Source organism: Labrus bergylta, chromosome 4, assembly GCF_963930695.1.
Source record: "Labrus bergylta chromosome 4, fLabBer1.1, whole genome shotgun sequence".
NCBI classification, from domain to species: domain Eukaryota; kingdom Metazoa; phylum Chordata; class Actinopteri; order Labriformes; family Labridae; genus Labrus; species Labrus bergylta.
Genome location: NC_089198.1, coordinates 12,800,913 through 12,827,096, shown reverse-complemented (window position 1 = coordinate 12,827,096; position 26,184 = coordinate 12,800,913). Strand labels below are relative to the sequence as shown.

The 26,184-nt window shown below is 40.7% G+C and overlaps 1 protein-coding gene across 1 annotated transcript; it reads left to right on the top strand.

Moving 5' to 3' along the window:
- Nucleotides 1–1,059: 1,059 nt before the first annotated feature.
- si:ch211-119o8.4 (somatostatin receptor type 5) lies at nucleotides 1,060–10,232 on the top strand. The gene is made up of 4 exons (XM_029282166.2): nucleotides 1,060–1,175; nucleotides 5,003–5,084; nucleotides 6,572–6,993; nucleotides 8,892–10,232. The coding sequence occupies exons 3-4, from the start codon at nucleotides 6,587–6,589 to the stop codon at nucleotides 9,607–9,609; spliced, it is 1,125 nt and encodes a 374-aa protein (XP_029137999.2). The 5' UTR covers nucleotides 1,060–1,175; nucleotides 5,003–5,084; nucleotides 6,572–6,586; the 3' UTR covers nucleotides 9,610–10,232.
- The last annotated feature ends 15,952 nt before the right edge of the window (nucleotides 10,233–26,184 follow it).

Below are 26,184 nucleotides of genomic sequence, written 5' to 3'. Positions count from 1 at the left end.
CAGTGTGAGATCACTGATCTAAGCCCATTGGCTCGTTGTGGCAAGCCCTGCAGCTCATGTTGAAATTTCCGAGACGCGTGCTGAGCAACTGACCAATAGCGACAGAGCGTATCGGCAGACCAATCAGAGCAGACTTGGCCCACGTGGGGTCTAACAGTGTGGGCTCAACAGAGTGTAGCTGACGGACTCAGAGCGTAGAGGGAGTAAGGAGGAGCAGTACATGAAAACAGACACTTTTTTCGGACTTTATCTATTGTGAACGTACAAAAGTAGGTACATAGATTAAATATATGAACCCTAAAAAGGGCAGAATATGGGCTCTTTAACACAGAAAGCAGGACAACTCTGCGTCCGCTAGTAAAAGCCTACCAAGAGTCTGCCACAACAACAATGACTTTTTTTTGCCTTCATGTCAATGCAACAAGAGCGGATATATTGACCAGGAAGGAAAAAATACTGGTGGGCAGAATAGGGAATGAAGCAACTTGCTACAGGCACAAAGATGTCACCAGTTGCACACCAGTCCGGCAAACAGCATCACCACGGTTCGCTAGCTCACAGAGAAGTTTCATGAATATTACCTGCTGTGTTCTCACATCTGTTTAACTTGACTTTACACAGATACTTGGGGATGGTTAGATTATGGTAAATATTGGCTTGCTTACGTCATGTGAATTGGGTAAAATGAGAGCATTATGATGCTGATGTTAGTATTTTCAAGTGAGCATGCTCATACTTGAATTTAGCTCAAAGCGTCAATGAGCATATAAAGCATTTGTGGCCTGTAAGCACAGCGGCAGACTCTGTAGTGAAAAGCACCAGTGAGGTCGGACGCTGTTATTGAACAGGACTGTAAATTTCATCCCTAATGCAATCAGTGCGGTCATTACTACTCTGTGCATGCAGGGATCATCCTACAAATGACTTTTACAGTCTATAGAGGTGATGCTGGTATTTTTCATCATTTCATCTATATATTAACAGCTCACTGGGTTTGCACCTGTGACTGCTCAATATCCTGACACACTGTGGGTGTGTGCTTGTGGAGCATGGGATGTAAAGAGGAGGAGGGGATGCAGGCAGGACCGCAGGTGTGCCCTCTCTTCTCCTCTTTATGCAGCACATCAGCTGATGGTGAGCGGAGGACTTTTCCCCTGAGCGGGTTACGCTTCATAGTAAGTGAGGCACACACGTCCAACTTCTTTGTAGCTCTCTGTGGCTCTAAATGTATTCCACACTCTGTATGTACTTTTAAATTCTACCTCTGGTTCACAGCTGGGCAGAGGGACACTCCACAAAAATATGTTTTTATTCCAAGGTTTGACTTTGTGTTAATCTGTGATGATAAAATAAGTTTTATTTTGAATTATATTTCCAGTTGATTCTCTTGGGACCTTCTGATTAAATATTGTGTTACACATCTTTGAGCTACACTAGTACACTTTTTAAATGTCTGCCATGTAACTAGTGATAAGAATGTTGTACTTTTGTAAATGTTTATTATGTAGAAGGTCCTCCAGTTATTTAATGTCCCTGTCATATAAGACTTGGTGCTGGGATAAAATTCAGCCACATTCTTTAATATCTTTTAGACAATGTACAAGGGTGAGAGGGTTAGAGAGAGAGTATACAGACGAGTGAGGGGGCATTTGAGAACTGACAGAAGAAGGGTCAAGAAACCAAAACATCATTTGCACATCTGTTCTAATGTAACTTAGTTTACAAGTGAGATCTCTAAACATCCCTGCAGACTGCAGTCTCTGTTTACAGATTGATGCTGTCTCATATAAACCGCTTCAAAGTGCGCTTAGTGCACATCGATGTCCTGCCTTCTGCTCGTCGTCTGTTAAATGAATGAATCACCACTCGGTTAGGCAACATCTATGTGATGGTTGTTGTCCATTCAAGTGTTAAATTATCCAAAATATACATCTAACAGCAGGAAGTATGACATCATCATCATTGGCTGCTGGTGCATTATTCTCCAAGGGGTTGCAGTTTCTTACAGATGGCCTGACACCAAACCACGTTTCTCTGTACTATATTTTTACTGCCCCGCTTTTTGTAATCGTATTTTATCTGTTTTTGCACTCATCACTGCACTGTATTTGTAACTGATATGTTTTTTATTTTCTTTATTTTTGGTTATTTCCACCTCTTACAGGGCAAATAGTTATAATCCCAGTTTAGGACTTTTTGGGTGGCACCTGGGGTGACCAATAGGATTTCTAGGGGGGCCCGTGCCACCCCTTGGCCAACCCCTTTGGACATGCCCCTGCTGATTGGTTCATTATGTCACAAACTTCTATACAGCCTGACTGCTCTGCACAACTGATGAAGTCGTGTCCTACTGCCCCTCATAAAGAATGCAGGTTTGAGGCACATTCACATTGGCTTCACTTCTGAAATCAAGGTGCTGCATCCATTTCTTCTACAGTCCATTATGATTCTTTATATACATTTTAACAGTGATGTAGTCACAATGCCCTTTAAGCATGTGCTTACATGTGTTTCTCAACAAATTAAAGCACATTTTTTTACTTTAACATGTCACCTATCTTCATCTCTAGATTATTTGCCATAAATCAAACTTTCTGACTTCTCCTGTCCTCAGAAACCACAACATTGGTTGGTTCATTTGACAGCTACAGATGACTGTAACTCCATGCTTTCTTGTGGGGGCAGAGAGCCAGTCACAGCTTCTAAATCCGTAAATCAGTTCAGTCTGAGGTCAATGTGTCTAAAATTAAATAACTAGTTCAGCCTTGTGTTGCTCATTTTCGTGTCTCTGCGCTTCTGAGCTCATGGCTGCCTCTGCTCGTTTGTCATGTTACATCGTTGAGCATTTTTTTCACCACTAATGCTTTACACTGCTCTCTCAGTTACTGTTGTAATAATAAAACACAGTGACAAGAATAATGCAATTACTTTAAAACTGTGCTATCAGCTTCTGTGACACTACTATAACATGTAAAATTAAGATTAATGGCTGAAGGCAGGGTGCTAATTTGTTATTTCTCCTTTAATCACATTCATTTAGGACCTGCCTTCAACACATACTGTTAAAAGTTAGTGATGACTAACTGAGCTGCCTCACTGACCTTTCTGCTCTGCGTGTTAAGTGCATATTAGGATTTTTTTTATATCACCCTCCTCCAAAGATGAAATGTGGGCACTCATGTTTAGCCTGAGTGAGATGTTGCATGAAAGGGACAGATGGATAAAGGAATGATCAAACGTTTGTTCATTTGTTGTCCATCTGTCCCTCACACGCTGATCACAGACACAGCTGATCAGAAGTGGGAGTAATGATGCATCCCACCACCACACTCTGGTATTTTCATATTACATTGATAATTTCACAAGTTACAGGGGAAAAAAAACATCAATGGAGCAGAGAGAAAAATGAAAATGTAATGAAATTTGAAAATATCCTTTGTCAAAGACAAAATAGATTTTGATCAAGGAAATATAAATCAATAGTCTGTGGCACATTGAAAATGACTTTACTGTAACTTTGTGAGCGTAGGTGAAAACCTGAACGTGTATGTAGGCTGTGCACGGGGTACCCCGTTGGTTCATTTAGACTATGATCAAAGTTGAATTATTTTTTATTCATGCCGCTTTATACTTTAACAGCTGTAGTCAGAAGTCACAAGTAAGTCTCAAGTCTTTGGTGTCAAGTCCTGAATGAAGACAGGCAATTATCAATTCAAGTCCGAAGTCCTAAACTTTGTGTTTCGAGTCCTAAACAAATATTTAGCAATCTTCACCAAATGAAATGCTACAGAGTAATAAACTTTTGTACACACATCATGAATGCTTGTTGAAAGATTTGAAATAGCCTACTTCTTAAAATAAAATAACAAAACCTGTGTGACTGACTCGGTTTTCCACGATATTCCGAGTTAATTTCATTTCCGCACTACAGAAATCTTAGAGCCCTCAAATAACATACACATGTTTTAATGGCTAAGTCATAAAGGTAATTCTAAGTAGGGATGTTTTGAGCCAACTTATCTTCTAGTCAGTTAGACAGAAATTTAAATTCAGACTAGCCAACCAGTCCAAAGGTAAGAAACACTCAGGAAACAGTCAAAACTGAGCACAAGTCATCTGATAATGGTCAGGGGACGACGACAATGATTTGGCTAATGTTAGCAGCACCACGAGCCCTTGTTCATCTTTGCAGGTTACCGCATGCCTGTACTAAATGTGGTTATGCATTGCTCCAGTTTGACCTGACACACCATACATAAGAATGTATCTCCAATATCCAGATCTAAATAGAGCCAAATCAATTCTCACTATGAGATGCTATCCAGGCAGTGGAGCAATGAGAGCAGGCCCAATAACTGGAGCTACAGCCAGACCATGGCTACAGCTCCAGCTAGTGGCAGAGCCTGTGTTACATATTACAGGCACATTAGAGCACATTATTTGACAGATATTTGGGGCCAGTTAGGGGCATGTTCATAATAATTATAGACGTGTATGTGTGTGTGTGTGTGTGTGTGTGTGTGTGTGTGTGTGTGTGTATTATTTATAGTAAACAAAATGTGGTAAAAGTAAAATATTGCATAGTGTATGTGAGTCAAAACATTTGAAATGGCTTCATTTGTGCGTAGAAATTTCACAGGGTTTTTAAAAAGAGCCTCATCTCTAATCCCTCTTCAAAGTGTGGTGGTTTGTTTTGCTTGGGATGTTCTGCTGGGATCAGCACAGAGGAGTGAAATCGATCTGTGAAGAGACTCATTACGCGGCAGAAATGCAGGGCTTTATGTGTGTATAGTTTGTGTGTTTGGGGTTGAAGGATCAAGGAAAAATTGTTGGACATTTTGCTCAGACATTGATGTAAAATTAATTATTCAGGGATTCTTCTCCAATGTCATCAAGGCTGTGGTCAAATAGATAGCTTGTTGACTTATGGAGATATTGTGGTTTGTTGAATTGTGAATCTGGGTCTGCTTTCAGTATAAACTGCACTTCTTCCTCTGCACAGCTTCTCTCTGTGCGTTGTTGATCCCCCGGGAAACAAACAGGCTCCAGCCTCCTCTGTCTGTGTGACTCGTCTGCCCGCCGAGGTGAGTCGTCTTCATTGTGTCGTGATTCTCTCGACTTGCTGATGCCACAGTTAGTTAGGTCTCCTGAGAGAGAAAAAGGGGGGAGGGGGGGCGGGGGGAGGGAGACTAAACTGTCTCATCTAAATCATCATGATTGTCAGTCATGGGGAGAGCCTGGTGAGCTCAAAATTACAGGTGATTTCAGGACCCATGCAGGAGCAAATATTATAGATATGAATAAAACATGGCAGAGGGTTGATTATAAAATGAGTATTCAAAACTGTATTCATGTGGTGTGTCTTCTGATTCCGTCTACCTCGCTTTCAAAAAATGTGGATAAAAATCCTCTTCACCTCTGTTTACCCTTTTTTTAATTTCTTGCTCACTTGTTTGTCATCTCTTCTCTGCTCCTGCCTCATCTCATCTCTAATAGTTTTTTCAGATTGTTTCTCGCATTCCCTCCTCTTGACACCTACATCACCTTCAACATGCTCATCCCCTTCGCCTGGCCCTTACCTCTTCAACCACAATATTGTATCAGAGGACTGCCTCAGCTTGTTTTTCTGTCAGTCCAAATGAACCATCCTCAACCTTCTTTGTCCAAAATAATCAACTGCTTTCTCTAAATCTCTCTTTCTATACCAATGATTTTCTTCAACAAATTAATCAATTAATCCTCGTTTTAATTTATAAGGTATCAAATCACAATAAATGATACATGGCTTTATCTAAATAGCAAGACTGTTATCTTTGTAATGTTATTTACATGACCACAACATGTGTGACCAACATTAATCCACCATGAGCAAGCAGTTGGCCCCATTTGGTAAAAGTGGAAAGAAAAAACCTCCTATTGACGGGCTACATGGGAAGCAAAGTGATGCGAGACAATTTTCATAACCTAGCAACTGTGAACGCCGGTGAGAAGCGCCCTGACATTGAAGCTGTGACACTGCCAGTGCAAATCAGTGTTAGTGGAAACTGACATTAATAATAATAGCTAGACCTATGTGACTGATATTACAAATAACAACTATAAAATGTTAATATAGGTATGAATTATAAATATTGAAGCAACAGGTTGATGACACCTGGTGGTCCACAACAATGACTCCCAGGAACCTCTGAGATTAGAGAGCACAAGATATTAATGGAATATCCTCCATCACAAAACAACGCAGCAAGGTTCAAGATGTGCTGTGCCTTCTTAGATGTTATTTTAGTCTCATAGACACTTGTCTTAGTTTCCTATAAGGACAGCATCAAAGGGTTTATTGTTTCATGAATAGTCGAGGAAGGTAAAGTGTCAAAACAAAGTGCTGTATGACCTTCAGGTGTTTGTGTAAGTTTGGAGACAATGTATAAATTAAAGGCAGACTGCACTCACTTGTAAGTGTTATCAAACCAGGAAGGGGAGCTCCCTGTTTGTCAGTCTTCTGTTTGTTTCTTCTCATTTATATGGAATTTCCACAACTGTTAACTGCATCTTGTATTTTCATTCCTATTAGGGCCTTGTCCTCACCATGCCTGCCATAGTGAACCTCCTCTTCAACGTCGTCTCCACCAACACCACCATCTCCTTCAAAGTGGTGCTGCCCATGTTCAGCCTGATCTCTCTCGTGGTGGGTGTCGGTGGTCACCTCCTGCTGTGGTTGGTGCTGGTGAGAAACCCACGCAGTCGCTCCAAGCCGAGCTCTGTCCTGCTTCTGAACCTCAGCCTGGCGGACCTCGGCGCCCTGCTCACCCTACCCTGCGTCCTCCTCAGTGCCAGTTTTCAGGACTGGCAGCTGGGTGGAGGGACCTGTGTTTTCCTTGGGTTCATGACATCAGTGACGGTCGGGGTGGAGATCTTCAGCTTGGCCGCTTTGTCGGTGCTCAGGTATCGCATAGTTGCACCACGGACGAGGCCTCGTTTTAGCCGTGCACAAGTGTAAGTAGAACCACAAGGGTAACAACAAATTGATCCAAATGACCATGTAGATAGGACAGTCAGACAGTGCAACATTTTGTATCAATCCACTCCAAGAAATAGTTCCTAAGAAAGTTCTGGGGACTGTTTGAAGAGGAACACTAGGAAGTTCCCTTAGAACTACACACCGTGGGGTCTTTTTCCTGTCTGCATTTGCACTGCCATGTTTTCTTTCAAAGTATTTTTAAGAGCTTTTACCAACTGTTATTTGCTAATGTTCGACCAATCAACGTACACTGCCGTATGGACCAATCACTGTGCACATAATGTCCCTCCAGTGCTGAAAGGGTACCTACCCTGAAGCAGGAATTAAAAAGGTTCCTCTTAATGGGGTTCTGGGAACTAAAGTAGTTCATAGTTCCTGTAGTCTGGAATCAATAGGCGTTTTTTGGACGGCAGGAACTTTTTCATAGTTCTATAGGAACTTTTGGAACCCTCCTCCTTTTTTATTTATTCCCTACCGCAGGAACTATTAACTATTTAGTTCCCAGTGGAACCTTTTTAGCTCCTGGTGGTGGGGATGCAGACAGACAAAAAGTCCCCATGGTGTGTCGTTCTCAGGAAACTCCCTAGTGGATAGTTCCTCATCTAAAAGTCCCAAGAACTGTTTGGTCCTAAAACACCAAATAAAAAGGGGGAGAGTTCCAAAAGTTACTAGAACTATGAAAAAGTTCCTGCTGTCCGAAAAACACCTCTACAGAGAAGAGTCAAGGGTTACAGAAGGTGTAGTCTTACTTTATGTAACTTCACAGTCACTTTTCTGGTTCTGTCTCAGTGTTATTGTTGGCAGATGTTGGAGTCACAACAAACAGTTCTGTTTAGCATTTAGTTTTAGCTCTGACTAACGTGCTAGCACCTCGACGATCAACCTTATCAGGCATTTAGCAGAAAAAAGAACAGGTTGGCTTAAACAGGGGAGGTATGGGGGTAGAGTGAGGACCTCACATGGGCATTGAAGAGAAGTTAAGAGTACAAATAGTCATATCATTTACACAGTGAACGTGTACCGCATTGGTCCTAAGTGGAATGCATTCATACATTATGGGCTCTTCATAAGGTTACTGAATTGAATGAAACATTATTTAGCGGTAATAGTTACGTTAAGCTTTGAGTGTTTTTATGTCAGATCACTTCACTTAGATAAGGTCGCTCCATTGCCTTCAGGTTAACCTCTAACATCTCCACCTTTTGGACTGCTCTTATTTATAAATCATGAAGTGTTATTAGTAATACCAGTAAGTATGTCTTAATCTGATTTCCTGATTGTAACACTGTACATGTGGAGTCCATGCAGGCTGATAAGTCATGCAAGACTTTGTGTAACCCAACGTGCACATGCTGGCTTGGCATGCGCTCAAGTCTTTTGAGAAAGCAACTGTTTATTCAAAAGCACCAGGCTAACCTTATCAACTAATAATATGTCAATGTTGTGTTGAAGCTTGTCATGCTGTGGCTCAAAAAATCAATGAATTATTATTTTAAACGTTTCTTCACTTGGCTGAGGTGAGTTTTGATGCAAACATTATTTCCCTCCAATCACAGAAATGTGACTGTAACACAATAAGCATCTTTCTCTGACAGTCGCTTTAGTGATTCTCTTATCTATTCAGACATCGGCATGCGTATAAAAAAAATGCCAAAATCAATCTCAGCACACACAACATGAAATCCAGAGAAGCTTTTGCCGCCTAGAAGGTCAACGCTGCCATTACGCTAATCCTATTAAATCAAATTGTCAGTGTTCCTTCCATCAGACCATGCTTTATGTATTGTTGCAGTATATATTGACCTATACTTTAAGTACAGACATGATCCTCATGCATCACATTTGACCCTCTCTGCCCCTCTCTTCCCGATAGGCTTTTCTCTGTTGTGGTCATTTGGCTGGTCTCAGTAACCATGGCATTACCCAAGGTCACCTACATCCACTTCAATGTGGGCTGCACGTGGGCGGTGGGCCGAGACGAGTGGCTGTACTTCCTGGTTCCTGCGTTCCTGGTTTACTACATGGCTCCTCTGCTCTGCATCGCCGTCAACTGCGGCCTCATCATCTCTCAGCTGCACGGCTGCAGGAGAACTCTAGCAGCCGACAGACGCAACAAGAAAGCCACCGCTCTGCTGATTGCTTCCACGCTCGTGTTTGCGCTCAGCTGGTTGCCGTATTATGCGCTTGAGTTTGTTAATGTCATGTCACCTTATGTCAGCTCTGTAGCTTCTCCTGTCAGCAGATTAGGGCGTAAGTTGTCTTCAACATTGTCTCCATCATATTTAAACGTCACCTCTCCTGAGCAGACTGAGGAGACAAGTGTGTCCTTACTGTGGGAGGTGGCGTCCCTGTCGGCTATTTTGTTAGTATGTCTGGCTCCCTGCTGGAATCCGCCACTCTACTTTCTGTTGTCACGTCCGGCAGTTCGTCAGCTCCGAGCTCTCCTGCCAGCTTTCTTTCAAAAGCACTTCGGTAAAAAACCTGTGCAGCGCTGGCGTATCGCTCCTGCTCCTCCCCCTCGCTCGCCACACCCTCAGCCTTCTGCACACTCACTCGCTCACCAACCTCTCACACACAGTTTGACTCAGTAGAGTTAGAACTACACACAAATCTCATATCCACAATACGCACCCGTCACATTCCACATCACAAAAACACTAGAAAAATTCAAATCCATGAGTCACAAAACGTTTGATATTTAGGCAGAGTCATTCTGTAAAGGAAATACAATGGATCACTATTGCTTTAACTCATGAAAGTTGATTAAAAACACAATATGTTTCACTTTATTACAAGGTCATTTTAAGTTATTATGACTTACAAATCTATGATTTTATTTCCTTTTTATGACAATGTTCTTTTTATCTTGTTTTACTGTAAACCTTTTTGTGAAAAATCATGTTGTAAAAAGCTAAAACATTCATATTTAATGAAGATGTAACAATAGTTTTGAGTTTGATAATTTAATAAATAATTGTATGATTGTTATAACTCTTGTAATACTGTGTCATTATACAAAAACATCTTGTTGTAACATAATTATGTTGTATTTAAATATTAACATTGAAATTCATTGTATTCAACATGAAGATATCTTGTTACATGAAATGATATGTAGCATTGAAATATTTTGTCATAGCCACAAAAGATCTGGAAGAAATTGTCTTCTTGTTTATTGAAATGGATGAATATGAGACTATAAAAATAAAAAATCCAAACGAATGTGATAATGTCTTTTTATTTATTGAAAATGACATGAAGAGGATCTTGTTAAAACGTGTAAATATCCTGTTATAATAGAAAGAGTCTAGTTGTGAAATGAAAATGATTTAGTTATAAGGAGAAAATATCTAATACTAATGTCAATATTGTAACAAGGAAAATGTTGTTAGAAGATAAAGGTTTCTTGTTATAGGGCCCAAATATCCAATTTAATCATTATTTTTTATATGCGATTGAGCGTACGCTATTTTGTCACTTCAGTTAGTTTAATATCCACCTTTGACATCAAACATTTCACTTTTTGACCGCCCCTTTGAGCTGTTTGATTTCAGTTTTTGATCCATAACGAGTAGGGGTTGGAATCTCCAAAGGCCGAACGATACGATATCATCACGATACTCGATTCAGGATAAGATATTATTGCGATTTAAAACATTTTGCGATATGCTGAGAGTTGCATTTCAAGATATTGCTATTTTACTTTTAACTGCATATTATGTCCACAAACTTAAACTAAATCAAGAACTGTTTTTTCAAATCAGAAAACCTTCTCAGTCCATTCATCTCACTTCAGTCTTTGTATTTCTACACACGGGGAGTCAAGCCCACAGACTGACCAACAATGTGGCGGCCATGAATCAATATTATGTCACCATGCAGATTATCGCCATACTATGCTCTATCGATTTTTCCCTCCACCTCTAGTAACGGGTTCTTTTTTCCGTGGTTAAGTTAATGTTGTAACCTTCGATCTACCGGGAGGTCCTCACTTCATTCCAAAATAAAAGCAGGGTTTAATTCAAACATTAAGTCATGTACTCTCAGTTTATGACAGTACACAAATTCTAAATGAAAGCCTAACAAAATAAAAGCCTAACAATTCTTATTTTTATATGAAAATAGTGGAATTTCAAACATGTGATTCAAAATGTGATTCATCGCAGTAAACTATTGAAATGTAGCGATTAATCGTGATTACATTTCTTTGTAATTTCAAGCCCTAGCTTGTGTAAATAATCTTTGATAAAATGAAAATATCTGGTTTTAAGATGAAAATATGTTACAGAGAAAATAATCATACTGAGATGGTATCTTATAACAACAAAAATGTCACATGTTAACGTGACAGTGGTCTGTTCGGCAGCAGTGGGCTGTCGTATGTTAGTCACATGCCTTTGTGTTTGTTTGGATGCTTATCATGACCACATCCTTTTTCTTTTCCAGCTGTACCATGATTGTATAAAAAGGCTCCAGGCAACAGTGTATGAGCTCCTTAGAGATATGACAATGAATCATAAACAGGAAGCTTTATGTGTCATAAAAACTGAAGGATACCAGATTCACCAGGAGACGCACGGCTCTGACAGAGTGAAGCTGGAGGAGGAGAAAAAGAGCATTAATTCAAACTATTAGAGAGGAAATACAGCTAAAGCAAGCAGTGTATTTAGTCTTTATCTTCCTATCAAAGTGCACATCACTGTGTACAAATCCAGGTCACTGAACTTAAAGAGACGTGTTTACAGCTCTCACGTGGGACATGCACAAATCTTAACAGCAGGGTTTTTTTTCAGCAAGTGAAGGACGTCTGCTGAACTCACGCTGACTTACACACACTATCCGAGCAAACATGACTCCCGACGGAGCTTTTAAACATTCATGTTAGACTACAATAGGAAAAACCATCTGATAATAATGACACATACTGTATCATGTGCACAGTTAGAGCTTGCCTGTTTCATTACAAAGCTGCATAACCTCGTATTCATATTAGTAAGCCGTGTGACACTTAGGGGCACAGCCTGCCTCCCAGTAAAGCTCCCAGTAAAGCTCCTCAATGTTGGCTTAATGACCTTGTGAAGAGGCCTCCTTGGCGTTTATCAAACCTTGTTTTGTTCAGGGCTTGAATGCATTGATTATTAAAATCTGCATAGTTTGATATCACAGTGTAAAGGTTGTGTCATGTAGTTGTAGTGGTCGGGGGTGATGTTTGACAAATTGGCTCGGTATGAGTAATTGGATTTTTGCTGGCAGGCTATTCATACTGAGAGATTTAATACAGTGATTTAAGTTTATTAAGAAGATTGAATCAGGTGAGCTGCCATGAAACATTTTCTAATTGGATTGTTTTGCAGCGACCATGGAAAATGATTCATTATTTTATTCAAACCCCATGTAGAACTTCGGGTTCATTAGAGCGCCACTTCTTCATTTTGTTATTTTATGTTGTTTTATTATATTTTGTGTCCATCCATCCGTTCTCTTCCGCTTGCCCAGGTTGGGTCATGTTGCAATGCAGACTTCCCTCCTACCAGCAACGTTTTCCAGCTCCCCCTGGGGGAGGTGTTCCCATGCCAGATGGGACATATAATCCCCCCCAGCAAACTCTGTGGCTGGAAAACCTCCTAAGGGAGACGTCCAGGAGGAATCCTAATCAAATGCAACTAGCGCCTTTCAATGTGAAAGGAGTAGCAACTCTACTCCGATCTCATCCCTGAATGTCTGAGCTCCTCATGCTGCTCGTTTCCATCTTGTACTTTTGGTCACTACCCACAGCTCATGACCACAGGTGAGGGTTGGAACAAAGATCAACTGGTAAATCGAGAGCTTTGCCTTCAGGCTCAGCTCTCTCTTCACCACAACGGTTCAGCACAACGGCCGCATTACTGCTGATGATGAGCCAATCCGTCTTACCCTCACTCATGAACAAGACAAGCTACTTAAAACTCCTTCACCAGGGGAGAAGACTCACTCCCCAACCTGAGGGAGCAATCCACCATTTTTCCAGCTGTATACTTTATGTCTTTTATACCTAATATAGCCTATATCTTTTTAAAATCGAGCCTCTCCACCGAAGCATTTCACATGACTTGTCTAACCAAACTGTATAAACATAAACTTAAATTATGAAAATGTATTTAAAGCAATCCTTCAACATGTAGTGAAATACGCTTTTGTTTCAAAGTTAAGCTAAAGCCATCAGTTGGCTAGCTTAGCTTAGCATAAAGACTTAGCCTAGACAGAAAGAAATATCCAGGCTCTGCTCATGTTGTCTGCCTACCAGCACTGATTATTTAAAAAGTAAAAATTTTAAACTGATGCCTCGAAAAAAAAGAACTGAAGATCATACAAAACCCCCAACCTGGAGAGGATTGAGCCGTTGTACCACCTGTGAAGCTGTGACAAACTGGTAGCTTGTAGGAAACACAAGTGAGCTGATGATCCTAATTGAGCCAGATGTGCTGCAGCTGTGCCAGCAGGGAGCCTCAGACCAGATCCTCGCCCTCTGCTCCAGAAGCAAGAAACAACAAAAACCATACAACACAAGACAACACTACACTTTTAATGACTACAACTAAAGTAAAAAATAAACACAGAAAGTCCAAAGCCTGACAATAACAGCGTGTTAACCAGCAGACTGACTGCATGTTTATTGTTTTTGTCTGACATCGCTGTTACTTTGTCCGATTCTGATGAAGCTATTTACAGCATCTAGACAGAAAATGCTTTTTTTTCCCCTTTTCCATAATGTGTGGAAAAGCAAATCTTTTGCAAATCATCAATCAAATAAAAAAGAAGCATTTTTTTTACGCACATGTCCAGGAGCAAAACAAGAAAAGACACAAGACGTATCATGTTGCAGAGAGGGGCTGCTGCAACACACTATAGCTCGTGTGTTAGATCCACAAAACTAGATTATAATTGAGATAAAATACAAAGAAAAACAAAGTGTATTAACATCAATGTCTGGTAATAAATCAGCTATGTAAAAAAAAAAGGTTGTGGTTATATGCACGTCAGGTAGGTGCAGGACAATTCAAGAACACCTGATGTGCTCACACATTTATTCACTGCCACTTATTGAATCTCAAATTGGTTATGTGACTAACTACTTATTGTGTTGGCACAGTAACTTCCTTGAGTCTTTGTTGTTTGTCAGCATAAAGGAGTATATTGTTTCCTTCAGGGGATGAAGACCAGCTTCCTGGGTCTTTTCTTAGCCGAGCTAAGCTAAGTAGCTACATCTGGCTTTTAGCTTCATCTTTAGTCGATGGATAAGTTTGTAAAACTGTCAGATTAGAGAAAAGAGGTAGAAGTCATTTTTCATAAAATGTTTACATGTAGGCTATCAGTTTACATGAGGCTGTGGCTGAGGGGAGGGGAGGGCAGGTTTTCTGAAGATCTGTGTCTCGAGCCCCTCTGTTGTAGTGTCCTTATAGGAAGATGCTAAACCACAAACCGCTCTCAAAGACATTAAGTGCAGTGTGTGTGACAGTAACTTGAATATGTCTTTAATAGAATGTAACTAAACAGACTAGTTAAAGCAACTGAAATGTTTCCAACTTCTGCCACAGGGAAGGTGTCGTATAAGACAATTAGCAGCATGCAGTCAAAATTGTTTTTTTCTCCACTGATTAGATTCTCAAATAACAACACAATTGCCTGTAATAATAAATTGCTATTTCATTTGTAAAACAAACTCTCCTTAAACATGGAGAGTTTCCGGGACAAAATCAGCAAAAAGGTAAGAAATACCACTTTGTCCACAGGGGTCGCCAAAAATCAACACAAACCAAAAGTTCCTGCTTCAAAAAAGGGTTTTCACAAAGTCCCTGACTCATGATAGCCGTTTTCACAGATACACTACTGAAAATATCTAGATCATTTCAGGAGGACAGCTCCAAATATTCTCCTGACCTGGCTGTTCATATATGCACCAGCAGGAGACTATCCCTGTCAGAAAGGAGGGGGGGGGGGCGGGGGGTCTCCTGAGGTAAGACGTGAAGTAAAAAGAGTCTGCTATATTATGCTATAATTAGAATATTATATCAAAGCTATGTGTAGTTCAGCGAAATCAAACAATGCGTGCACATAGATCGTAATGGTCGCACTTTGCAGTCCAAGCATATAAACGTCACGCCCTTTCCTATTGGCTATGGGGTGAATTCTCCAGATAATATTCCCTGCTGCGATTGTATAAATGGCTCTCTCGAACTTGCTGCGGACAAAATGCTAAGGGTCTGGCAGGAGAAACTTCAGGTTTTCTGCAAGTGTGAAAGCCCTATATGTCACCCTAAGGCCTGATGTTTTTGTTTGAAGTATGAATCAGCATTCAGTTGTGGTTGTTCTTTCACAAAACAAGTTTCTAATATATCATTTACAATCCCCTTGTCTTCAGCAGCTCTCTGTGTGAGAATGTATAAGATGATGTGATGATTTTTGCATGACATCCTCATCAGTGAATAGACTGGTATACACTAAAGACTTAAGATCAGAAAGAGGTCATACAAGCTCAGAACATTTTTTATTTATATAAGGAAAAGAATAATTCACCTACAGCTGTGTTATTATCATGATGGCTGCATGACAGGCACGTGACCCTGATAAAGTCATCTCCGACCTTTCGGCTGTCATCTTGCTGGCAGCCATAAATCCTACCTTCGTTACCTCTCGACCTCCTGACATCTCCCAGAATGCACTGCTGCAGGTTGTAATGACAGAGGGGAGTGTTTCCACTTGCGGGGGAGCTGGCAGTATTCTTCGACGCCGTCTTGGTGTCTAATGAGAGCACTTATCTCTGTCATCTGTCTGCGCTGTGATCCGCTCACACAGTTCGTGGCTCTGATGTCCTGATGAGACTTAATTAAGTCTGAAGATTAGTGAAAGCTCCAAATACAAGTCATGCTCAGCAGGCCCATTGAGAGGATCTTTCCCGTTTTCTTTTCAGTGTGTTTACTGAGGTCTGACGTGACTTGGAGGCCTGATGTAGTTTTTTTTAAAAACACTGAGCGCTGCAAACAGAGGAGATTGATGTCTAACTGATTCAGGAGGTGGCTTCTATAACTGAGGGGACTCCTCTGTGTCTGAATGGTAATTTTGGAGAAGTATTGATTACTTGGTTGTGACAGAGAGAATGAACACTTCCCCCTTAATGGCCTTAAAGGGATGCCAATTCATTCACTGTGATTGAACACTGTTTAAATCCCACAGGGAGGATCTGTTTAACACAAAGCGCTCTTGACGGTTAGATGTGTTTGAAGTCACTCACTCATTCACCACTTCCTGCCCACTTAATAAGGAGTTCAATGTAAGGGGACTACATAGTGAGGTCATTGATGAAAAGACTTTAAGGCAATAGTCAGGTCATTTTCTCTGAGCCGTTTATTACGTCATTGCTGTTGTTTTTTCAATCTGTATATTGCACGATGTTGCACTCGGTCAGCAACCATCAATTGTCCACACATCTTGCATTTTGAACAGCACTAAAAAAGTCAAACTCACTCTATAGGGGACTATAGGAGTAATGTTTTTTCCCTAATGGTGTAATAATTTTACAACATCATAGAGTGAGTCAATAATTAATGGATTAAAGGAGTTATTGCTTCAATGTAGAGTGTAGTTTCATAGTCAAGTTGTTGATGCGACTCCAGCAGGTGTTCATTGTGCATTTTCCAACTCGGAAACTCATTATTCCAAAGTATTAGGTTTTTAGTTTGTATTTCTATCCTCAGGAATGTAAGTAAATGGTAAATGGACTTCAGCTTGTAAAGTGCTTTTCTAGTCTGACTACTCAAAGCGCTTTTTACACCGCAGGTCACACCTACACATTCCGTCCCATTTCCAAACTGATTGCAAAGGTTGCTGTGTAAAAGGGACCATCAGAAGTAACTAATCCCATTCATACACACTCATACTGTGCACTGCTGATGAAGCAGCTGGAGCAATTTTAGGTAATGTGTCTTGTCCAAGGACACATCGGACATGTTGCTGCATGAGCTGGGGATTGAAACCCCAACCTTCCGTTTGGGAGATGACGACTCTACCAACTGAGCCACAGCCACCCCAAGCCTAATAAAATTAGTATTTATATAGCTCTGTTTTTGGCACCAAAATATCTTCATCTTTAGCTGAAAACTTCTCTATAATGTTTAATGGCAACCCTTTTGTGTTGGTTCCATGTAGCACCAAGGGCCAACCTCTGGTCTTGAAAAATGAAGCCAAAGTGGAGTGTCCGCTTGAGGCTGGGAACACCTGAAGTCACATACACACCACAGCCAAAAAGTTATCAGTGTAGCATTTACCTATTTAAGGTTCCTGTGTCAAAGCTTACTGCAGGTTAATGTATGTAAGTAAGTTCAACTTCATTAATCGAGTACTATTCAAACACTGGGTGCTTCACATGCACATAGATGACAGCATACACAAAGACCTCAAACTCAACAGAAATGCCCACATAAAGAAGTCAATCATCAAACAGAGAGCAACATGAAGGCTTGTCTGTACAGATACATTTTTAGATGCTTCTTGAAACAGTCCAAAGATTCAGCAGACTTGACAGATTGTTGGAGCCGATTCAAGAGGGTGCTGATACAGCAAAGGCACAGTCACCTTTAGTTTTGCAGTTAGAGCGTGGGATAGCTGAGAGGCAGAGAGAAGACGATTCACAGAGTGGATGAGGGGCGGGGTAGGAAATGAGGAGTTTGGAAACTTTTTTATACCTTTATTGATAGGAACATGGATAGAGTAGAACACTGGGGAGAGTGAGAGTTGGGAATGACAAGTGGCAAAGAAGCCACAGGCCGGATATGTACATGGGCCGTCGCCAGTTTGGAGGTCTATTGCCTCTGTAAATGGGGTGCAACCTAACCACTAGGCCCCAACGGAAATGTAATTTGGGGAGGAAACCATGCAGTGCTTTGTTTGTAATTAGCAGGATCTAATTAATTCAGAATTTGACAGGAAGCTAATGGAGGAGACAGGAGAGATGCAGGATTGACTGCTGCTACATTATGGATTAACTCTAGACTGTTTAAAGAGGATTGGCTGAGGCATGTGTACAGAGAATATGGTAAAACAAATGTATGATTTAAAAGCACATGATCTGTATAGGAGAGAATTGCTCTGAATTATGCCAAATTTCTTGGGTGGTCAAAAATGGTTCTGAGACTCTTAGAGTCAGTGAATATAGTAAATATGTCAGTGAGATACTGTTTTGTTTCGTGATGCTGTAACAGAAATGTATTGTGATATACTTTGTACAGTGTATAATGAATTGGTAAGGAGGGGCTGCCAGTGGCTGTGTTTGCCTGCAGCCAATTTAATATAAATTGTTTTTGAATTAAGTGTTCTGTTTTGTTTTAATTAATGTTTTGTAAAAGAGGGGCATATATTATAAGATTAATCTTCTTTCTGCTCTTTTTTTGTTTGTTTTTCTTGACTTTATTGTTTGTTTGTTTTTTTAATGAAATAAAATTGACAAATAAAAAAAAAATATTGGCTGAAAGTTGTCAAAGGAACCGACATCCAGTGTGTCTCTGCTAGTTATCACAGTGAAGTGAAATATCATGATGGATATAATGATCCTAAATTTATTATGTGGTCCAACACATGTTTCTCAAAGTCAGTTCAGTGGAATTAAACGACTCTGGAATTTATTACTGTGGATTTAACAAAGATGGACGTCCATTTCTTACTACGATACATCTAAAGATCAAAGGTAAGATTATTTTAAGTTTTTTCCTTCTCTCTGTTTCCATTGTCACGTTGTTAATTTTCTGTATATTTTAATGATAAATGATCTTGAAACATAAGTCAGCAAATTGTCTTTTATATTTTGATGTAAATCAGTTAAGATGAAATCCTTCTCTAATAGGCAGCAGTGACGCTCATAACAGCAACTATACAAGTAATATTCTCCAAAAGTTTTCTTTATTCAACAGACTTGTGACATTTTAAATCCTTCATGTTAAAAAGCTAGTTGAATTTGGAGTCTCCAAAAGGAAAACAGAGTCTGAAGCAATGATCTGTCTCTGTAGAAGAGTCTAATGGAACAGCAACTAAAGACCTGAGCTTCTTTAAATATGTTTAATAGGAAGCAACGAGGCAGATGAAGACGTGGACAGAACGGACAGTAACCATACGAGTAACCATAGACTTCTTATATCTTCAAATAGCTTAGAAGCTTAAAGAATTTAGTTTGATCCTGTCAGGTTTTAAAGGCTTTATATGCGACATTTTTGATCCAGCAGATGTCGCCCTTGAGCACCAGCATGAAACCAAAACAACTCGCGCTGCATTGTGGGTTAGTGTGCTAATGCTAGCGATCTTTATTATGCTCGTATCTTCACACTGCATAAGCGTAATCTAGAAACGCAGTTAAGCAGTGAGTACAGAATGTTATTCTTCTTTTCTCTAGTCCCTCAGTTAAACAACTTATATTCGCGAGGGGAGGAGTCAGCCGTCTGTCAACAAACAGAAAATATGACTCGGAAAAGTCGGAAAACATCAGACAGTGGGACTCAGGTGTTACACCCACTGTAGACGGTCATTACTCAGAGTTATTTTCAGAGGATATACTTGATTTCTATTATATTTAAGTGTGAAAAATCACATATAAAGCCTTTAAAAGTCTCTAAAAGGAAAATGTATTCTGACACAATGATCTTTCTTTGTTGAAGAGTGTGATGGAGCAGCAACTCTGGCGAGTGTCGTCCTGTGTGTTTTGACTCTTGCTTGTGATGGTCTTCATCCGTCTGGTTGTTAAATACAGGACATTTCACACAGGTATGTTTTTTATCTTTCTTTATCACAATAGAAAACTCATTCAAGTTCCTTCAATGGTCTTTAAAATGACTCAAACATAATGTTGAATGAATTTAGCAGATGTTGTATTTTGTCTCTCAGCTGCTGAAGACAGACAGAATCCAGGACACCGTGAGGTGAATCACATTTGAATGTTTACTTTTATAGTTTATGGATAAGTCCAGTGAAGAATACTGATATTAATCATTGATGTTAGTTTAATGTGTTTCAAAAATATTAGTGTATTGATAGACTTACATACTTCTTGTTCGTATACAGAGCTACATGAACATTGAATCAGTTTAGGAGAGTCAACATTAGTGTTGTAGTACTCCAAATCGCTCTCCAGGCCACTTTTGGAAGGTCTCAGTCTCAGAATCAAAGCATTTTAACTCAGACTTGTCTCGGTCTCAGACTGGGCGAACTCTGGATTTCAAATCAAGACCACTCAACACCACCCTCGTGGAAGGAGGGTCACCTTGTTGTGGTCCGGGGGCTTGCGTGCCTCAATGACCCCAAGAGCTATACCGACAGGAGCTTACGCTCCTGGTAGGGTCACCCAAGTCGGTCAGGTCGAAGGATAGAGGTCTGACAAAGTGCAATCCACTGGTCCTCCAGGTTGGGGGTTGGGCACAGGGCCAACAACCCAGTCCCGTAGAAAAAATATTGTTATGGAAACGGCAACAAAGGAAAAAAACACTACTGTGTACAATGGGCCTCCAGAGTTATTGAAAGAAAATATAATGAAAGTCAGTAGTGAAAGCCTTAAGGAAGCTACTGACAGGAAGGTGGATGCCCTCAACACAAAATGCAAGACTGGAATTGGATTCTGGAATGTGCAAACCTTTTGCCAAACAAGTAAACTCACTCAAGTCACAGCAGAAATGAGAAATTACAACCTGCATACTCTTGGAATAAGTGAGAGTAGGTGGACAGGAAGAGGCAGACACAAAACCAACACAGGAGAGACCGTCCTGTACTCCGGAAGAGATGACAACAAACATCATGAAGGGGTAGCCATCGTCCTTAGAAAAGGAATGGAGAAATGTCTGATGGAATGGAAACCTGTAAACAGCAGACTCATGAAAGTCAGATTGTGGGGGGAAACACATTAACATCACAATCATCCAATGTTATGCACCAACAAAAGACAGTGATGAAATAACCAAGGACATATTCTATGACCAGCTTCAAGCCAAATTAGAATAAACTCCACAACATGATATAAAGATAATAATGGGTGATTTAAATGCAAAAGTTGGCAGCAATAACCAAAATTATGACAGGGCCATGGGGAGGGAGGGCTGCGGCATCATGAATGAAAACAGAGAGAGGCTGTTAGAGTTTTGTACCACTTACGACCTTGTCATCGGAGGTACCCTATTCCCAAATTGCGACATCCACAAACTCACCTGGTGTTCCCCCAATGGAAGAGACAGGAACCAGATAGACCATCTAATGATCATTGGCACCTGGAGACGATCACTCTTGGACGTCAGAGTCAGGAGAGGAGCTGATGTCGGCAGTGACCATCACTTAGTCACAGCAGTGCTGAAGTTAAAATTAAGGAGAGCCAGGCAGAAGACAATAGGACAGCAACATTTTGACGTGGAGAAATTACATGACCCCAAAGTGAAGGCCGCTTTTATGCTACAGCTGAAAAACAGATTCCAAGCTCTGGCAGACACGAATGACAACACACAGAAAGGACCTGATGTTGCCAACATTAAATGGGAACAGATCAAAACCGCTTACACCAATAGCAGTGAAGTCTGCCTTAGAATAAAGCAAAGGAACAGAAAAGAGTGGATTACAGCAGACATCTGGAAAGGTAAGGTCTATAAAATTACCAAAATAGTCTGCGGTAGGTACCATACAGCTATAGATATGCCGATCACTGACAAACAAGTGCGAACTCTTACATCAGAGGCAGAAATAGAGGCAAGGTGGGCAGAACACTTTAGTGTGGTCCTAAACAGACCCCCACCAACAGCAGAACCAAAGATATAGGAACCTGAGACTGCACTTGATGTTAACACTGCACCACCAGAAGAAAAATAAATTGTTTCAGCCATCAAAACACTCAAAAATGGAAGAGCCCCCGGGCAAGACAACCTGAATGCAGAACTGTTCAAAGTACATCCAGAACTTTTAGCAAAACTGCTCAAACCACTCTTCACATCCATATGGGAGGGGAAGACGATACCAAACGATTGGTCGAAGGTTGAAATCGGAAAGATCCCCAAGAAAGGTTCCTTAAAAAACTGTGACAACTGGCGTGGAATTACTCTTTTGTCAATTCCAAGCAAAATACTAGCAAAAGTCATCATACAAAGAATTTCAGATGCAATAGACAAGCAGCTCAAAAGAGAACAAGCAGGATTTCGGAAAGGAAGAGAGTGTGCCGACCAGATTTTCACTCTGCGCAACATCATAGAGCAGTGCACAGAATGGCTAAGACAGCTATATATCAACTTTGTAGACTTCGAGAAAGCATTTGACAGCATCCACAGGGACAGTTTATGGCGCATTTTATGTTTGTATGGGATTCCACAAGAAATCATCCTCATCATAAAGGGTTTTTACACCAACTTCACATGCCAAGTAGGAAACAGCAACCACACTTTTGAAGTCAAGACTGGAGTGAGGCAAGGATGCGTGATGTCAGCATTACTCTTCAATACCGTCATAGACTGTGTGATGCGAAGAACAACCGAAGAGCAACCTAGAGGCATCAGATGGACACTATTTACAACACTTATAAGACCTAGACTTTGCAGACGACTTGGCACTGGTTTCCCATACCCACCAACATATGCAAGAAAAAACATCCCGTGTCAACAGATTTGCACAACACATAGGACTGAACATAAGCATGACGAAAACAGAGGTGATGACCTTAAACACACAAAATCCCCCACCTATACAAATAAATGGAGTAAATATACCCACAACAGAAGAGTTTTCATATCTAAGAAGCACTGTTAGATATGATGGAGGAACAGGCAATGACATCAAAGGCTGACTCAACAAGGCAAGAAACACATTCAGAATGGTGAACAAGTACAGCATCAACACCAAACTCAAGTTGTACCAGAGCTGTGTTCTCTCCACCTTACTATACAGCTCTGAATGCTGGAGGATGACAGAGAAAGACCTTTCCAAGCTCTCGGCATTCCACACAAGAAACCTCAGAAAAATCCTACGTATCTTCTGGCCTAACACCATCTCCAAACAGCAATTACTTGCTCGGACCAACCAAAAAAGTATAGAGACCATCATAAAAAGAAGGCGGTGGAGATGGATTGGACACATCATGCGAAAAGAACAGGATTACATTCCTAGAACCGCCCTACACTGGACACCTGAAGGCAAACAAGAGAGAGGACGACCCAAAGAAACCTGGCGTCGAACAATGGAGAAAGAACTGAAAGCCTTGAAGCAGACCTGGAGTTCTATCCAAAAGCTCGCCCAAAACAAACAGGAGTGGAGATCCTTTGTTGCTGCCCTACATGCCAGTAGGCATAAAGGGCAGTAAGTAAGTACTCAACACCACCACTGACTGGTTGTTTTTCCATGCCATTACTTTGATTAGAAGGAATGGGCCCCATTTAAGTAAAACAAAAAAAAAAAAAATTAATTCATAATTTCATTTTTATCCCCGGTTACAGCTCAACCTTTCAAATGTTACACTCACTAAGTGGCACGCCCGCTGCACACAAGATGATGATCTTTCAGTGATATTTTATGGGCTTGTTACGACCAGTGAATTTAGGACCCAGATGCAGGACACATAAACAGAGGGGTTGATTGGTGATGAGGTTTATTGTGGCAAATGGAGATGAAGATGGGTTGAAGATTCTGGAGAGTTAGCAGAGTGAAGGGGATGAAGGCTGACCAGACCAGAGTAGGGGTGTGAGTGTGGCTGAGCAGTTTTGAGTCCAGAGAGCAGGTTGAGGCAGATGGCTGAGCAGGAAGGCAGGTTGAGGCAGATGGCTGAGCAGGAAGGCAGGTGGGTGAATGGTGATCCTGAAGCAAAGGAAAAACAGGGTGAGACTCAAAAACCAAAACAAGCACAAAAGATTAATTTCAAAGGTTTTTTTAACATCTTAATTTAGCCTGAGACGTAGTCTACCGCAGTAGTTGATACAACGATCTGTCGATGAGTGGATGGAGAGCCGGGGTATATATACTGCTGAGTTGATGAGGAGATGGAGAGCTGGTGTGCAGGTGAGAGCAGGTGAAAGGAATGAACCTCAATCAGGAGGGAGCCAGAGTGAGAGAGCCATGACAGGTCTTGGTCTTGGTTTTGGTCTTGACTCGTTCCCTTAATGTCTTGGTCTTGTCTCAGTCCCGGAGCACTCTGGTCTCTGGTTAGTCTTGGTCTCAGTTAGTGTGGTCTAGACTACAACACTAGTCAACACCTTTTATCAATGATCAAGAACCAAAATATCATGATCTGTACCTGCTTAAAGATCCAGAATATGTTGGTCTACTCTGGAAATAAAACTCATGTCCAGTGAACACATCATGACTGTAAATATTATTTCACAGAATGAGACCTCTGATGAAATGAACTACAAAGAAGTTGTAGAGTTGACTTGAAGCCGTAAGAAGAGAGCCGGAGCCAAATGTTATTCATGTTGCTTCCAGATAGAGTGAGGAGGAGGCTGGACATGAGTGTGTATCATGTATTATTGCAATGCTTTGGGCTTGTGCATGGCTTGTTGGTGAGAGTTAGTTGAATTATCATCTTAATATTGCTTTTACTTACTATTTACTTTTGCTGAATCAACACTGTCTGTGGCTCCCTGCATCTCTTTTGTGATGTGTTTTAGAAATCCCTACATGTCATCATGTGATGCTTTAGGTAGATTTTTTGTAATGATTTGTTTTGATGTGGTGTACTGAATTTGGTTTTCAACAATTTTTGTCACTTATATTGTGTTTGTATACTCTCAGTGCAAGACAAATTCCCCTAGGGGCAATAAAGGTTTCATTCATTCAATAAAAGATTGAGTTATGTGATGAGTTGCCATTGTTGTTTGTTCCCTTGTATCCCAAAATCTTCATCAGTAATGGTCTGTCCCTGTGATTTTTTAATGATTATAATGAGTTCAGTAAAAGGAAAATTGTCTGCAGCATTTCTGTCTGCAGAAGTAGACGAGTGAGTGAGGATCACATCACTTGTTAGACAGGAAGAGAGCACAATGTGCTCTGAGGTGACAAAAACCATGAGGCCTGTGGACCCCAACCTCTTTGAGAATAAAGTGTGAAATGAAGCAGCAAATGGCTGACTGTCTTTTGTTGGTTGTACAAAACAATAAGCATCTCTACGTTTGTAGTAAAGTCATTAAAACACAGAAGGTACAAAATCCCCTGCATCATGATCACACCCAACAGGCATCGTGTTCCCAAAGAATATGAAGACTTGAAGAAGTGATGATATTTTTTAAAGACACGAGAGGTGAGAATCTAGTCAGTGATGAACAAACATCAAACTGTATCACAGCTCCTCCCATCAGAGGTCACACTTCAGACTCAACGCTCACACTAACATCACTTCTGTTTTTTTAAAAGACATTTTGCAATGTGACTCTTGTACAGTCTCATATCAAAACATTTGCTCTGCTAAAGGATGCATCATTTTTTAGAGGTAACAAATGACAGATAAAAACACAGCAGGGGACTTTCCCATCTATTTCCACTGTCACATACAGTTCAACCAACTCCTTCATCCCTCACCTAACACAAACTGACTAACTGAATATCACAAGATGTGTCCGTTTCTGTTTTCATGTGTATAAAAATGATGGCTGCACAGCTGTTGATGAAGTAGCTGATTACACTGTGAAGACTGGGGTTGATGGGGAAGATGGGTGATGCTGTGATCTGAGGCTGATGGGATGAAGTGTCTGACCAAACTGTGAAGGCTTGGTGGTGATGTGGAGGTGGAAAAACACACAATGACATGAATGATCTGGTGGAAGAGAGAAAGCCACATTTAAAAAAAGACAGCAGCAATATGATAGGCTAACTATGAGGGAGTGGAGCAGTGCTATTGGATAGTGATGTGAACAGCTGATGACAATGATTGCGCGTGAATGAAAAAGCTATGTGATACAGAATACATGATGTAAGAACATTACGTCAAAACTGTTCATATTACTGTAGACTCCTCCTCCTCTTATCTTACCTGAACCTAACAGAGTATGTTAGATTGTGAGAGTCGCTGCAACATGGAACTAAAACTGAGGTTTTTCTTCTATTGAAAAAAACTATCCCGTCCACACTCGTTAAGTTCTCAAAAGCATCTTGCTCCACATGAAAACGCACAAACCCACTGTTATGTTGGTTATGAGCAA

What these genes read in the sequence shown, in the direction of transcription:
- si:ch211-119o8.4 (XM_029282166.2), top strand. Translation starts at nt 6,587, where the DNA reads ATGCCTGCCATAGTGAACCTCCTCTTCAACGTCGTCTCCACCAACACC. An exon ending in CGTTTTAGCCGTGCACAAGT is followed by an intron (nt 6,994 to 8,891) that starts GTAAGTAGAACC and finishes TCTTCCCGATAG; the next exon opens with GCTTTTCTCTGTTGTGGTCA.